Raw genomic sequence first — 17,332 nt, forward strand, 5'->3', positions numbered from 1 at the left:
ATTGTTACATTTGGATGTGGAAATGTGCTCGATAAATGCTCAATTTTTTAAATGTTCAACTAAAGTCAAGATGCTGTGTAGATATATATATATTTAAAAAAAACATAAAGCTGTTATAAATAATTATAAACAAAGATAAAACGCCTCATAAACCACTGTATAAATGTGTGATGTCTGTTGCTGTGGCCAACACTGTTTTAAGTTGTTTGTTAAATTTCCAAACTTTAAAGGCAACAGCGACATTGAACGCTATCAAATGGCAAATAAGAAAATCCCGTTCAAATATACCCGGCCGGTAGAGGATTGGCTTCAGGAGAAAGGTAACTCTTCACCAACTTCTAGTGTTTTTTTTTTTTTTCTTTTTAAGTTTCTGTCATGTCATCAGCTTGTCCCCCTCCGAACTCTGAGAATGAAAAACCATCCCTTAAATCATTTTAAAAAAACAAGTAAAAAAAAAAACCCAAACAGACTGTTTTAGTTTATTTTTCATCATCACAATTTTATGAGTTCGATGGTGCATGGTGTCCAGTTAAAGGGACTGGAGAGATTATTTGATTGGACCAATTGGTTTGATCTCCAATAAAGTTGACATACAGTATGTCCCTAAAGACGTGTCCCTGCTTGTTCTACACCTTACAGGCGGCAAATGTCTCACTTGTTTGCTGGCGGAGCTAATTTTAGCGACAGCAAAAGGTAGACTGTGCCCCGATGGAGGCGTGAGATGTATATTTTTAAAGCGACATATTGCGATAGATGTTAAAATATATATATATATATATAGATATGCCTCTCTTCCTCTCTCCCCCTTTGTGTTTTGTGAATCGCATTAAATGTTCAGTTTCACCATAATATCATCATAAACTGTGTCTAAAGTTCTTTGCACAAAAAACATCTTAAACTAATTATAAAGTCCCTTTAACAAGCGGCTAAAACACAGACAAGTCTGAAGGATCCCATTACTGCTGCATGCATGACTCCACACGCCGTTTCCTTTTGGCTTTTCTGTGATATGAACATCCCGTGCCTGTCATTTCACGTCTAATGCATTATGTATAATAATTGTGCAGCAACAGCCAGTGAAACAGGCTTGTGTGTGTACATTTTACAATGAGATTTTTAATTATGATTCCTGTACCGTGAAACTTTGGTGTACACTCAGTTCATAATAAATGCATGAGCGGCGTAAACTGAAAATGATATTTAATGATATTCTCCGCTGTAGATACCGAGTGTGCATCGCTTGTAGTCGTGTCATCGTATACCCAAGCCTACGCACGCCTCAATTAATTGTTGTACTGCATGAATCCATTGTTTTGTCTGGAGAATATTTGGAGTTTCGGCAAAAACAAAGTAAATCCACGTAATTTTCAATTGCTGTTTCCTACCGAGTGCATGTTTTTTCTCCCCCTCCGGCTAATGTTGCTTTTCTTCTTCTTGTTGTCGAATGTTGTTTTCAGCATTAGCAGCCGCCTCCGTGGCTCTTTTTCTTCTACGTTAAAAGAAAAAGTTGTTCTCCTGCAGATGTGTGAGAGACGAGCGGAGCCGGCTTTTTCTGTGTTTAAAAAAAGTTTGTTGCATCATCATTACAGTTCTGACTCTTTAAAGTTCAAACCACTTACTGACTTAAAATAAAACTAAAACCTCGTTCCATGTAAAGGCTGTGTGAATGACTGCTTCATATAACCCGCTGTGTGTTTCAACACTCTTCCCCCCTCCTCCTGATCCAGGCCGGCAACTGACAATCTTCAACACCCAGGCCACCATCTCCATTGGTGGAAATGACCGGAAGCGGCCCTACCAGGGCCAGCTCTCTGGGCTCTACTACAACGGCCTGAAGGTCCTTAACATGGCAGCCGAGGGCAACGCCAACATCAAAGTGAACGGCAGCGTGAGGCTGGTTGGTGATGTGCCAAACAGTCGGGGCGGGGCCCGCACCACCACTTCGGTGCCGCCGGAGATGTCCACAACCTTCATCGAGACCACCACCACTCTGTCTACGACCACCACGAGGAAGCAGCGCTCGCCACCCACCATTCAGGTACAGCAGCATCAGAACAGAGTGTGGAGGGATGTAGAAACTGTTTCATTTATTACACCCGGGCACCTCTGAGGCTAAGCTAGGTTAGGCTAATCCTAAGATCCATATGATATCTTTATAGCCTGGCTCTTTGTTGATGTCCGATACTGGAGCTTTGGTCTCCACCTAGGATCTGCGCCCAAAGGCAGTGATTAGATCACTTCCTGCCCAACAGGAAGTTGACAAACTGATGTGCAGTAATTGCATCACTATGATGTGGGTTGGTAGTATGTGGCTGTAACGATATCTTTTGGGGCAGGCTGATTGGCACAGACCTAGTTACAGCCAACTGCTAACTAACCAGCTAACTAATGAGTCACCGTACGACTCCTGCGTACGAGCTTCGTACCTGTCATTGTTGGAAAATAAGTAGTAAAATCACGACCTTCTGCCCGTGTCTTGCGTGGGTAAATTGCAGCCGTGCTGCTGTTTCTCTGCTATATCACCGAGGTCAGGCCGTTGTATTCGTCAGTGTATTAAGAACTGAGGTGTTGCTGTTTACCGAGGTGTGAAAAGCCAGCTCGGCTGCTTCGTCTTTTCTCCTCTTCCTCTGTTTGTCTATTTTGTGCTGTTTTGTCTCTGTCTCTCTCCATCTGTCAGTCAGTCACTCAACCTGAGACGACGGAGGCCGTTCTCCGGTACGCCCTGAGTTCAAACCAATGAATGTCACTGTCATGACGACAATGTGAATTAAGGCCTGCGGTCCTTTGGACACAAATTGAACAATATGTTTTTCCTATTGAAGCAGTGGAGGATCTCTACTCTGATTGGAGTAGAGATACTTCAGTGGAAAACATACAGGGACCTGTGGTGACAGCCTGTTCACCTCAAGAACACATTATCTGGCTGCTGTAGCGCTGGTGATGGATCTTTATGTCATTACTGACACTTGAACTTCAGAGTCAGACATGTTGAAAACAATGTAAATTATTTGTGATGTGGGCAGAGCTGACAGGGGAAGGAGTTGTTTTTTTTTTTAAGTCTGAGGTGAGAGTGTAACTGTACCACTCCTCATTCACTCTAAGTCTAAGGGATCAGTAATCTGTGACGGTGGTGACTGAGCAAAGAAACATTACACCGCTGTCTGCCGCACCACCAGCAAGGTCACGTTGGATAAGGAAAAATCGTGGTATCTGGAAGAAAATGGCATTTAGTGTCATGGGCTATTAATATCAGAATTAGTCAATAAAGTTCTGCGTGTTATGAAGGAGCTTTTATATGAAGCAGACTCTCCTTTCCAAGGTGAAATGATGAAGTGATACCTCTTTGTCAATACCCATGATGCAGCCGTTAGGTGCAAGACGATGCACTTTTCTAAGTCCCCCGTAAAAATCTTGCACTTGCCCTCGGTTTAACTTTCAACTTCATCTTGTCATTTTTTTTTCTTTTTCTCACCAACAAACTTTTGTGGCAGAGTCTGCCTTGATTCACACCACAGTGTCACAGATTTCATTTGCCAAGGCCTTTAATTTTACAGTTCTCTGGTTGGCTGTCAGGAAACATAGTCTGAGAGGTAAAGAGACCATCTGTACCGTTCAGGCAGAGTTCTCCTCTCCTCAGGTTGTCGGGGTAAAAAGAGCTCAGCTCTCATTAGCGATGTATCACAGTGCTGAAAAGAAACCACAGGCTGCAGATGTGACGCTCGACGTGAACTCGTAGGAAACTGCGATGAGTTTGTGGGTAGTAGCGAGAATCTTTGGAATCTTCTCCAGCATCTATTTTTGGTCCACTTGAGGAACAGTTTCTCTTCCTGATGTGAGAAGTGGTGAAGTCCTCAAGTTCTGAGGATCAACATCATAGGTGACAGGGGAGGGAAGTGGAGAGAACCCGTCTCACGCTTAATTAATGGTAGTTCTGCTGGGACGAACTAACATCATTGACACTGTGCTGCTGAGCCATTCTGGGTCACACAACGTCACAGACACAGTTTCTTTGTCTCTCACCTTCACTGACGCTGTGCTGCTGAGCCATTCTGGGTCACACTGTTACCTCAGAATATAGCATTCAAAACTAAATGGAACGGAGTGGAGGTCTTACTTTTAAATGCAAAGAAAATAATAGTACAAATGTATCGCAAACATGATAAAAAATTCAACATAAAAGTAAAATAATGATCAGGTCACTAACATGGCATTAGTGGAAAAGGACACGATTTTATTCTAACAGGGAAAAAAAAAATGTTCCTAACACTCAGACCTTTGCAACCATGTTTCATAACCAGTCGGGTTGAAGGGAGAAAATGACAAGAAGAGAAAGGTGTGGAAAAGGCCAGAACAGAGAGAAGTCGATAGAAGAGTGGAGACAGGAGCAGGTGTCTCGGCGTTAGTCGTGAAGTACTTGTAGAATAAAGTTTGAAATGACATCTTAAATTTTATTAGATTGTTATTTTAACATATTAAAAAAAGTGTCCTTTTTTTATTTTTATATGTGAACACATTAAATGTATCAGGGAAAGTGAAAACAACCGCTTTCCTTTTGTGAGGACATTTTTCCTCCGTCATAAACACCGTGTTAATGAATTCCTAGTTGGCTTGTAAGTGAATCTTAAAGAAAGAAGTAATGGCGAAACACTACAGCAAATAAACAAGCGCAGTAAAATGAACTGTTATGAAACAGCGTGCGTTCAGAGGCGTTGAAATCTCACAGGGACGACGGCTGCTTTCATCAAGCCACGTGTTTCCTCCCTAAAATAATAAGCACTTGACATTAGCTCTGCTGAGCCGCGGCGTCCCTTCGTGGTTTGCATCGAAATGTAACTGAATAAATCGGCGTTTTTGTATCCATGGAACACGCCATTAGATTCCTGCTAAATGTCAGGAATCTGGTCGAGAGCTGGAGTTGTGTGATGTAACGCTGCTGAAAAAAAAATCCAGTTTCTCCCCTGAACTGTCAGCCATCAAAGTGTGTGATTGACAGAGCAGGAGCAGGATGAGACTGGAGGAGTCATTGTACTTTGTAAAAGGGTCGAAGTTAGAATTAGAATTCTAGTTAGAATTCTAAAAAAGTCCTTTTTTTAAATCTCTGCCAGGTGTTGAGCTGTTACTTAAAAAAAAAAGAATACTTTTGAAATCAGAGCTGAAATGTTTCCTTTTTTTTTATGTCACCAAATTTGAATGGAAACCTGAGGCTTTGCAACAATAGTTTTGTTTTCCTTCCTACGAAGTTGAGAGAACATTCCACATCAAATCGATTTCAGTCCTTCCGTGAGGCAAAGAAGCAGATCGTGACCTCGACGTGAAATACCTGGCTTCCAAATTCTACAAAGAAACAATACTGAATAATGGAAACAGCAGATCTAGAGATTTAGATTTGTTATTCTCACAGATAAAGAGTTTTCCAAAAACTTGTCTCACAACATTTTGTCTCAGCCTCAGTTTAGTTTCTGGCTTATTTATTGATATTTGGACATTAAACTTTGACCACGCTTCACAGTTTAAACATTCATTGGCTTTTGCAACTTCAAGTCCCATCTATCCTCTCCTTAATCAACTCCATGTTGATGTGTCAACGGCTTCACTGAAGCTTTATTTATATATTTTTTTTATATGATGCTAGCACAGACGCATGATGCATTTTTACAGAGTTTGTGACCCGTTGGTCGTAGAAGCCTGGTGGATACTAAAGTGTCTTTTTAGGTAATGTAATGAATGCTAGTGCACTGTCGTTATTTTGTTCTAATTTTAATTAGTTATTAATCTTTTTTTTTACTAACTCCACAAATCAAAAACAGGCCCCTCGACTGTACAGTTTTAGATTTTCCGCTTCCTGGTTTGATGTGTCATTTCGGGAATGTTTTTGCATGGCTCTCAGTGGAGATCAGCGTGTCCCGTTCTCAATTATCTTGTGCTGCTGACCAGAGATGTTGGGGAACAATTAGGATGGGGGGAGGAGGGGTGCAATTATGAAGTACCATGGGGAGAAACACTGAAGTGTTCTGCATGGCTGCCTCGTCGAGGAAACGTCTCGGCGTCCATCAACTTCAGTTGACATTGTGTTTAGGAGACGGGAAAAACCAGAGGTTGGTTGTTCGTGTTTGAAGTGAGAAGCTGTGGAGAATGAGCTTTGAAACATTTCTGCAATAACATTGTATTAAATCGACAAAAATGCTCAGGTATCTGATAAGAAGAGAGTATTCAAGTATGCGAAGTGTTCTGCAGCTAGTGGTTAAAAAAACCTGTACTGTTTCCTTGGAGTCACTTCGTCTCGGTGCTTTCTGTACCTAAAGCCCATCAGGGATGTTGCGTAACTCCTGAGGATATATGATAATCACAGATCCACTCTCTCTTCAGGAGGTCGCCCTGCTGCGTGCCTCCACGTGGCTGTCAGCCAGAGGATGTTTGATGAGCGCGTCCGTCGGTTCACGCGTCTCGCGTGTGTGTGTGCGCGAGTGCATTTCTCCACCTGCTGTCAGCGATCTTTTCTTTTTAATTAGGACGTCTCAGTGATCGCCCCTCCTTCGCAACGCAACCTACGACTAATTGTGTTAAGGTCAAAACGGTAGACGGGGATTTGTAGAACGTCTCCTTCCTTCGTCCCCCCTCCTCCCCCGACACTTTCTTTATCGTCGTCTCCTTCTGTTTCTGCGGCCAAGCTCCCAGTGAATTGTCGGGAGATAAACACCAGAGGTAGTACTTGCCAAATAGGACCGATTAACAAGCAGCATAATGTCCAGATCATTAGAAGGACAAAGCCTTTTTGTGCTTTAAAGACTCCGCAGGAGAGAACATCACGAGCGACCATCACTGTAGCACCGGCTAAAACTAAGTACAAGTTGTTCGTCGTCAACCGTTGAATTCTTCAAGGGGCAATGGGGCAGGTGGGAGGGGCCAATCCTAGCATGTTTTTAGAACCAGTTGGAACCAGATAATGATCAGGAAAATATTTCCTGAAGCTTTGAGGAGCAGCCCTGTCTAAGACCCACTAGATACATATATAAATATATAAACCACATATAAACCAAAGCACGTCTTTACACACCCGCCAGAGCCACAGCCCAGCGCCAGGACTTTTCCCATGTATTTCCCAGCCATCGACATGATGAACTCACGGGCCACACCGACACGCATTATCAATCTTCTCCGTCGCCAGAGTGTGAAGAGAAAATTGTTAACACCTCTATGAATTTTTCATGTCACTTGGTGTGCAGAAGAATATGTACATCAGCCATTTCCATTACGCTCCCCTGCGTGAACATGTTTGCAATTGAACTTCTATACATCACATCTATGTGTGTGTGTCACAAGTGAGCGAGTGTGTGTGTGTGTTAGAACTAGCAGCTAGCTACAGGGGTGTCGAACCACGGGGGGTTTGTGGAATGAATGCCCCCCCTCTGCGGTTGTGTGTGTTTGTTGAGTCTCGTGTCAAAGGGCAAACAAACAGCACATGTGACTTACACGTGGCAGTTCATCAGTACCCGCCCCCCACGTTGTGCCACCTACCAGGATGGCAGAGCGTTTCAAACTCAAGCAGCCGCCGTCGGAGTACAAAAAAAAAAATTCAAAACTCCTAAACTCGCGGCAGAGTTGCGTTTCGCTTCGAAAAAAAATTCAAAACTCCTAAATGACGTTCCGTGAACTCGCGGCAGAGTTGCGTTTCGCTTCTCCACTTGTCATCTGTCCTGGAGCACAGCAGCCAGTAGATTTACATGGATTATCAAAGTGGAACAGTCTGTATTTAATCCTCTGCCAAGCCGTTTTAACAAATCGTGAAGTTGCTGTGAGATTCCACACCCTTGATGGTGTTTAATTAACTTTTTTTTCCAGCACAATGGTTCTAGGGAGAAAAACTATTAGAAAAGTTGAACTTCTACTGGAGGTTTTTGGTTTTTTTTTTCTTTCCTCTTTAAAACTTTATCAAGACGTAGGAATTAGGAGGATTTATTACAACAAATCCTTTTGGATTTTTCTTTTGCTGATTTGTTGCATCACTTCTTTATGGTAGAAATAAATGAGTGGCTGTTTTGTAAGTGTGTATTTCTTGCAAATTTCGTCTTTAGTAAATGCTCAGTGCGGTTATTACCGTCAGAAGAACTATGATTAGCCATAAAGCCTCATTAGCTTAGCATCTCCAAAGTAATACATCTCATTACAAGTTGTTCCAGGATGAGGTTTTTTTCTTATTTCTGTGTATTTTACAATAAGAAAAACGACCATATTGTTTTTGCATGTATTACTAAAAGAACACAAATCTCCCTGAGCTGTGCACTGTGGTTTTCTGAGAACCTCTCAGCTCAAACAGTCGGCTTGTTTGGTAATAGACCAACCAATCTCTCCACGCCACTCTGCTGCAAATTCATTTGCTGCCAGCCTGTGATATGCACTTTGATTGTGCCAATGTACGTCCGTACGTTAGAGACGAAGACAAAGGGGAGGGAACATGAAAGAGAGTTCTTTGTGAGGACGTTGAGGGATCTATACATGCTGCATTACTGTATCTGTGTGCGCAGAACACACCACGTGTGGCCACGAGTCAATACAATTTTTAATTAAATATGCATCGCTCAGACACAGCGTTTGAGGCTCCACAGCAGTAATGTCTTCTGTTTCATCGCTTGGCTTCTTCAGAAATATGTGTTTGTTTGGTTTTTCATGGCTAGTCATCCCTCCGCATGAAAGCATTACTGTGGAGAGCGCGCTCGAGCAGATGTAATATTTCAGTAATTCCGCTATTGGCTGGTGATTACACTTCCACTTTCATCTTCTAAAGAGGACCTAAATCAAATGCTTAATTTGCCCGGCACTCGTCAAGAACTGAACCCGAATGGGACCTCCTGCTAATTTGGGAGAAGTAAGGCTGCCAGGATCGGCCAGTGCACACTGCATTGATTTGGTATTATGGCCTGTAATCCATAATAGTCTTTGACTGAGAGAAATACAGCCACGCTGAAATGGCTTGAAAGGGAGAAAATGAAATGTAGTCCACAAGGAGAGAGCGCGAGGTCCAGTTTCAGCTCCTTGTTTCAAAAATTCACACATTCTCAACAGAAAGCCAATAGCGTTCCAAACTGAACATATTGTCTTACATAGTCATTGTATTGTTGCAATTAGCGAGCTCGGCTGAGGTCTATTTATAAAATCCACTGTCACAGAAGCATGTTCCAGCAGCACCAACAGAGACCTTTCTAATTTTGGAGTAGTCGGCGTTTAGTCACTACACTGTGTGTGTGTGTGTGTGTAATCCATAGTATCAATTGTTTATGCAGAATAACATTGTTTGAAATTAGGGAAGGTAGTCATTTATTGAAAGGCCTAGTTTGAGCCTGGCAGACTGGATTAAAGTGGAGCAGTAATTAAATTAAGCTGATGAAAGGCCGGCCCTCAGATGATGTAATCAGATTTTCTTGGCCTGGTTAAAATATGTATATTCATTAATGTTGGATCGTCCAGTGCAAATCCATTCACCAAGACAGACTGTAGTAGTGGAAGCAAAATCAGACAAGGGGTGTCCAACCACCGACAACTTAGTTTGCGTGGGATTTTATTTTGAAAAAAAAAAAGATAATGCTCTATAACTGCCTGCAAAAAGAAAGAATTCCAAACTAAAACGACAGGATATGAATAAAAAAAAACATTTATTTTCTCTTTTAAATGAGCTTCAGGGCTTGAATGAAATGAAAGTGTGTGAAAGCCCAGGATGAGTAACCTGGACATGACACCTAGAAATTTTCCATTTCCATTTTATAAACCAACTGATTGAGGACAAAAGTTGTCTCTCTGATCAGAAAAACAGAGAATATTTTTCTTACATTCCTAAAGAAACAAAGGAGAGTGAACGACTCTGTGTTTACTGTCCAAAGTAAATCAGCTTTTTAATTAGGCTGTAATTGTAATGAAGTCATTATTTGTCATGTTTTAATTTTGGACAAGTTGGACTTAGTCAAACAGTAATTCAGAGATATTGAAATATTTTTTTATGAGCTGGAATCTCTCTGTGGAGCTTTTTATTTTGTGTCAGGTGATCATCAGTTTTGTCTCTTTGCCAACGTCTTGTTATCCTTGGTTAAATAAATCCATCCCTGTTTCACTCACGTCCTCTGGCTCCCTGGTGCTTTCATCTTCTCTCTGCACCTTCTTTGGTCACAGCTTTCAGCGACGATCAGAACCGCAGCCACATGAATTCCTTACTTCCCCCTGGAAGTGGGGAAACCACAGACGGTAACACAAACCATGACTTAATCGTAAGCGTTGCTCCAATTTCACTGGAGGACATCATGGGCTTGCATAGATACAAGAAATTTCCACCTTGCACGTTCCTCCCTTCCTGCCCACATACACCCCCTACCCATTTATTGGTTATTTAGCCCGCCCACGCGCATGTGTGTGTGTGTGTATGCATGTACTGTGTACGAGCGTGAGTGTTTGTCACTGAGCTTCCCCGATGACCTTGTACACTGCGGCAGGGGGGTGATTAAAGATCAGGGCCAAAGACCATTTCCTTTTCCATGGGAAGATGAATGACCCTGTTTGAAAGTGGCTGCCTTTGGCCTCAGGGCAATTAGAGTTTGCTGTGAGCCAGCAACCCTCAGCTCTCTGCAAAGGCAGGTCCTTGAGAGAAAGAGAAATACTGGCACCAAAAGCTGTTCTGCTGAAGCCGTACACACCGCGGTGATGGGGAACAAATTAAATGTTATTTTATTTTTTTGGCACCCTCTTTTTTTTTTTTCCCTCCTCCCGACCCTCTTTCAATTTTCCCCGTGAACCTGCACAGACGGGAAAATGATGCTGACTGCAGCACGCCGCGAAGAAAGGCCCACCGAGGCTGCTTATTCCAAATATCAATATTTGATTTTGGTAATCATCCAGCATGTGGCTGAGTTCTGACAAGTTGATTCTGCCGCACTGTCTCGTTGGAATTCAGCCACAACATTGGAGCTGGAGGTCATCTACAGGTCCAACGGCATTTTTCTTCCACCAGTGACGATTACATCTCGCGTTATTTCGTTAGCCTCGCGTACGTACGTGCAGCAGCTAGCCCTGCACCCCCGCTCACAAGTTTTTCTTTCTTCTGATGGGCCGTCTCGTCTTCGTCAGAGAGGAGAGTGGTGGCAGCCCTGTTGATAGACATATTATGACTAGTGTCATTGATTCCCCTTGTAATACAAGCCACCTACTTGTCGTCCTGTCAAAGCCCAGATCTGACACGATAACGCCTGCATCAGAGAGCCGTCGATAGAAAGGCTGAGCTTCCGCTATCGGAGATGACTATCTTATTTAGGTACAGGGCCAGTAGTAAGAGGGGAGGGGCGGGGGAGGGAGTGGGCGAGTGGGAGTCAGCCTGACCTCAGATTCCTGTCATTTTCGGAACATTTTTTTTTTTTCTCAGAAGAAATATAACCCGCTGAATCCATCACTGTCTTCCGTCTGGGAAATATTTCTGAGGGACCAAGCAACACCTTGGGGAAGAAAATGCTCAAAACTTCCGTGTCCTTGGCTCGACCTTGCCTCCGCGTTGTCACTCTGATCTCCTAACATGCACGTACATCAGATTTCCATGGCAACTGCCAAACTGTTAGGACAAAGCGCCCGGGGAAAGTTAAATTGTTCATGCTTTATTTCGGCGATCAGTTCCAAAAGTAAAGCCGCTGGGTGATGTGGTGTTGTGAACAAACCCAGTTGTGTTTGATAGAAGCGGGGCCGTAATGTAGATTTATAACACGTCTCCTCTTTTAGCCTCCAAAGGCTCGGCGCTCAGTGTTGCCTTTACCCTGGGGGCGCCAAAAACACGTGAAGATCATTTGTTACGAGACTGCGTTGTCTTCAGGATCATCCTCTTGCGTCCTCACAGATGAAGTGACTCAGTCCACTGTACTTAAACATTTGATTCACCCCCCCCAGCCCCCCCGACCCCTCAAAGACACAGCACTGTTCACACTCATATATCATGTCATGTTTGTAACCCGCGGGCCATAGCTGTGTTTTAGCCTTTGCTCTGCTTTACTTTTACCAACCCGGGGGGAATACGCCACAGTGCTACAGAGTACATTATATCATCTGGGCTTTTTTTTTTTTTTCCTCTGCCAGGCGTTAGCTGTTGCTTTGATGTGACCCATCAAATCACCGTCATGCTCAGCAGAATATTCAAACTGCAGAAGCAGCAGCTGTTCCAGTTAGCTTAGATGGACTCAGTTTTCTCAGCTGATGATATCTGTAGGAAAAACTATTCTTTAAGTAGTTTCAGCAATTCCAACACTTGCTGTCATGACTTGGTGTCATGCTGTTAAATTTTTAAAAAGTTTATGATGGAAAAATAGTTAGAATTAGTCACTGATAATCACGATTGACCAAAATGAATCAACATTCCCTAAATATGATTTTTTTTTTTTACAACATTCCTAAATATGTTTTTTTTTTCAAATGTCAGTATATCGCTGAACCAAATGATGGAATTATTACCGTATTTTCCGGACTACAGAGCACACCTGAATATAAGCTGCACCCACTAGGTTTAAAAAAGAAAAAACTATAAATGTACATATATAGCATGCTATTTTAATTGGACCGTAGTCAGGCACTCAGGTTGTATTCTGAAGAGTCATTAATTCTCACTTCCAGGTGTAAAGAGTGGGAGTGTTTACACTGCACGCTCACGCAGCCGCATACAGTTTAGCGGTGCTGAGTATACACAGATTTGGAAAAACTTTGTGTAACATCAAACAGCGGCGCGCTGTAAGAATGAGGCCCGGCTGCATTGAACTGGGAATTTTCTCTTCGGCTGTGAAAGAAATCTGTGAAAGAGCAGCTGCATTTATCTGCCTGATGCAGCAGGTTGTGGCAGCCTGCTGCGTGACTTTTGCTGATAAGCTAATAAACAGTGACGGTGTTTCATTACTGGGTCGCAGCGCAGGAAGGGTGATGTGAAGGATTTCAAAAAGTGTAACCGTGTAAAACTCCATGTCTGGCACAGCCTTATATATGCTCCTGAATCAGAAGTTTGTGTTTAACAAGACAGAAGTCTAAGGCTCTTTTTAATGATTTATATTGTGTATATGAAACGTACTGAAGAGGATGTGGAGAGACATTTGTAGTCAGTAAAGGACAAACTCTTCAAACTTTGAAACTTTGGTATTTTAAGTGCCCCATACTTTTTTCTGACTAGTCTAGATTTAGTTTCCAACGTATTTTTTTTCCTAAATCCATTATATGGCCAAATAACGTTGGGAAAACAAAGTAGAAATAATGCCGTTCCCCCGGTTTGCTGCTGTCAAAATATGTTTTGAGGAAGAATTGAGGGCCATTTCCTGGGCAATTTTAAAATGATGGAAAATAGATGGAAGTTTTTCTTTTTTTTCTGTAAAAGCACTGGAATTTCAACGAGTTATTTTTTTATTCTACAATTATTTTCCTTATTTTAAAATTATATTAAACAGATCTTTTGAAATGGTTTCTGTGATGTTCAGAGTACATGTTTTTACATTATTAAAAAAATTAGCTGTGTCTTTTATAAAGTCCACGGAGGCCTATTAAACGTTATCATGACAGTTTGTAGAGGGAATTTTATGACAATTCGCCTCAAATGCAATAGTTAACCTTTTTTCATCCTAGTGTTTTAGGCCCGCAGGAAAATGTACCAACGTTTTCTCAGAAATCTGGGTTCAACTGATTAAATCCTTCTATATAACTCATTGTAGTTTTGCATCATTTTAACCTGTGTTCAATTTGGATTTTGTTATTTACACTGCTAACGTGCAGCCCCGTCATGCCTAGCGATTTAGCGATGCTCTTTTTCTCACACACTTAAGGTAATTGCACTTTTCTGCCTCTTAATGGCGGCCCATCGCTCCTGTCTGATTCACATTAGTGGGTTGAGAATTTGTGGTAAAACCAGCAGAAAGGTGTTGTCAAGGCTGCAGCATTTTTTTTTTTTTTTTACTGCTTCTCATTTTTGTTTGTGCCACCAGCTGTGACAAAGTTGTATATTTTAAGACTTTGACAGAAAGCCCTGTCTCTGTGCTTATTGATCATTAGTGAGCTGATGTGCTGAGCTGGTCAAAGCTAAATTCTGTTTTAATGAACCCTGGCTATTGATTTTGGTGTGTGGGGTGTTGGTTGTGTAAAGATGAGGAGAATTTCGAGCTTCATCTGAACGCGGCGTAATGAGGATAACCGGCCGGGATGCACGCGCTCCCAAAATCCTCGCGTACAGTTCACGTTCCCGAGCTGACCCATAAATCCCAGACTCCCTGAAAACGGAGGAGGAGAATGTTTGTTGAGAATAATTACACCAAAAGAAGGAATCACTTTGCTGCCCAAATATATCCCCCTCTGTGTTATGGAGATTTAGACCGGGAATTGGAATTCCCCGGCTGTGAAATCAGTTTTTGTAGTCCTGCTGGTCAACCACGTCGTTATGCTTCAGCCTGCTGCCGCCTCCCATCACCGCACCAATGCAGTCTACGTCCTTTTTCCGCTCCATGAGCTCCCTTTGCATTTATACATCATCTAGCCTCATATTTTATTATCAGCGTATCTGGTCAACTGTGAGAAGACTGAGCTCCGGGCGTCACTTCATTGTCTCCGCGTTAGGGCCAAATGCAGAAAAATGGCCTCCCGTGGTCCGCTCGTGACACGTGCTCCATTCTAAGCTTTTGTGATGGACAGAGATACATCATATGTTTATGAAAGTGATCTCAGTCTACAGCTACAAATGTCAAGTGTCACGGCTGAAAAGTCTCTTCAATTTCACCGAACGGAACCAAAGATGTTGAGACAAGAGAGCGACCTCAGGAATCCAAACAAGAAAAGCAGTCGGGGATTTGGTTCAGTGCATGTTTTCAGCTCTACATGGTCGGTGTGCAGATGAGTGAGCGGAGATGATAAACATTTTTGTGTCTGAGGCTTTAAACACCTTTATGAGCAGAAATTCAATAAAGCACAAAGTAGCCTATTTGTTCAGTCCCAGACTTTAGGGCTGCGGTAAAATGAGTCCATAACAAGTCACTCAATCCTCCCCTTGTGCACCGCGTCGAGTATAAAAACACACACAAATGTGAACGCAGAAATCAGCGTTTAACTAAATCCTGTCATTTTTAACCGGCAACACTATTTGTTTTATTGGCAGCACAGACGTACTTGTCATCACACCACTGAGGAGTTGACGGCGTGACACCCAGGCTTTAACTGCACACACTGAATAGTGTCACAGAGTCTGCAGTTTGACTGCTGATGTACTTGATATTTCAACTTCTGTTTAATGAGACCAATAAAAATGAAAGAAAAAAAAATTGAAAAAAAAAAAGATTAAAGTTAATCTCGTAAAGGGAAATGTTTAGTCGCGACTCCCAAATGATTTCTTAATGTTGGTTACTGTTTTTGAAAACACAACAAATAATTCAGTTTTCTCAGGGTTTTTGTCCTCTTTTGGCCGCCGTCACTCCACTCCACTTAACTCTTAATTATTTTACTGCGGATTTCACACGGGAAGATTCTGGTCCTATTGTTTATTCATGACCATTTATTTCCCTTTTGAGTAAGATATCAACCAGTGTGTTTTTGTGACACACAAACACCGCAGTAAACACGAGTTTGTTGTGTAGCTGCCGCAGCCAAGACTGCGTAATGATGATGATGATGATGAAAGTCATTATAAAAAGGTGCAAAGAACCGCAGCGGAAAAAAAAAAAAAAACGGACAGGAGAAAGTCAGGGCGTGTGTTATGATGCAATGGAACAGATGTGAAGTTCAGGGTTTTCAGTTGTCCCTCTCTGCTTCCTCCCTGCCTCAGAGCCTCACTGCAGTGGTAGTAACAGAAGAAAAAAAAAAACCCACCCTCTCTCAGTAATAACCGAGACTTTTACGCTCATAATGTGACTTCAATAAATAATGTCATATTTACCAAGGGGGCTACATCTAACAGCAATTTAGTTTACAGCGTCCCCGTTTTTGCCTCCCTCACGCTGGAGTACATAACATAATTTGGTGCATTATGCACACTGGCTGCAACAGGCGTTAACGTGCGTTACGCAATACTCTGATAGAGCGCAGCTCGACGGCCCATAATGCACAGTTATAGGACGCATTAGGAGTGTGCTTTGAAAAATCTACTGGCTCCCTGTGAGGTAGAGCATTATGGTCAACGGCAACAAGCTTGTGTATGTTTGAGTGCAGTGCGCGTGCACGTGCATGCGTGTGCACGAGGCCACTGCGTTCTGCTTCCTCCGTGTGCCTCGCTGAAGGCGGCCGCACAAGCACGGGGGCGCGTTTCATTATTCTGTCAAACTCAATGATATTTAGAACCCCACATCCTCGGCCAGCCCTGGAAAACTCAATCAGCACTTTGATTTCATAACGCCGCCTGGTGACAGGGCTTATTTTATCACCCCGCTGATTCATTCTAATAAACAGCGGCTGCCCAGTGCACCGCCGCTGAAATACAACCGCACCCCACCCTAGTCCTCCACGGGTCGACCTGTTCGACGGGGAAAAGCAGGAGGGAGGGATCGTGGATAAATCTAAATTGCGCCGGAACTGGAGGGCGCAGATAATCCATCGCCGGTCCGGCTGTAGCTAGCAGGGCCCGCGCCCCTTCCCTTCTTCCCTCCTTTCACACCCTTTAGCACAAATCAGGAGCTGGGTCGGCGTTGATCTGAGAAGGCTCGGTGGGGCCATTGATTGTGGAGGAGGAGGAGGAGGAGGAGAAGGGCGATAAATAATGGGAGGGGGGAGGAGGAAGGAAAACAATTATCTGCGTTGGCGGAAGGCTCATAAAGTGAAGAATGATAAACACCGTGAAATACGATTGACCCCAAGTGATATATGGAAGCCGAAGGACAGGCGGCGAGTCTGTGTGCGTACAGATATCCTTGAATTGAAAGGCTGCGAGCGAGATGAGGACACGCTATACTGCCCCCCCGAGTCTAACCACATTTTTCAATATGTGTGTGTGTGTGTGTGCGTCTGCGTGTGTCACTTTCTCAGCAGACAACAGATGACATCGTTTCATCGGCGGAGTGCTCCAGCGACGACGAGGACCTGGAGGAGTGCGACTCGGGACACGCAGGTGGGATAAGTGTGTTGAGCTGTGCTTGCTCTCAACCTGTTCTATTTCCTCCTGATCTTTTCTTTGATTTGCTGCCGAGGAAACGAAAATCTCCTCTGAGCATCACGTCCCATGGGAGCTTCAAGTGTAACTTCAGTAAAAGCCTGCACATAATGAGTAACACAAGTGTTGGTAACGTGCACTTAGGGTGAACAGGTTCTCAACATATTTATACAAGTGTGTAAGGCTCAGTCCACACGATAGTCTGCTCTGTCAAAAGTC

The 17,332-nt window shown here is 43.0% G+C and overlaps 1 protein-coding gene across 8 annotated transcripts in view; it reads left to right on the top strand.

Moving 5' to 3' along the window:
* Positions 1 to 17,332, top strand: part of nrxn3b (neurexin 3b) — a 243,031-nt gene that overhangs the window by 210,768 nt on the left and 14,931 nt on the right. For 5 of the 8 annotated variants that reach the window (XM_017033574.2, XM_025057001.1, XM_025057004.1 and 2 more), the window contains 3 exons: positions 231 to 320; positions 1,728 to 2,038; positions 16,990 to 17,283. In XM_017033574.2, coding sequence (XP_016889063.1) covers positions 231 to 320; positions 1,728 to 2,038; positions 16,990 to 17,262 — 674 coding nt within the window. In that variant the 3' untranslated portion in view covers positions 17,263 to 17,283. Of the gene's footprint in view, positions 1 to 230; positions 321 to 1,727; positions 2,039 to 16,989; positions 17,284 to 17,332 lie in introns of those variants that run through there. The other 3 variants (XM_025057000.1, XM_025057003.1, XM_025057006.1) reach the window with 2 other exon arrangements.

Source organism: Cynoglossus semilaevis, chromosome 7, assembly GCF_000523025.1.
Source record: "Cynoglossus semilaevis isolate Cse_v1.0 chromosome 7, Cse_v1.0, whole genome shotgun sequence".
Lineage (NCBI taxonomy): Eukaryota > Metazoa > Chordata > Actinopteri > Pleuronectiformes > Cynoglossidae > Cynoglossus > Cynoglossus semilaevis.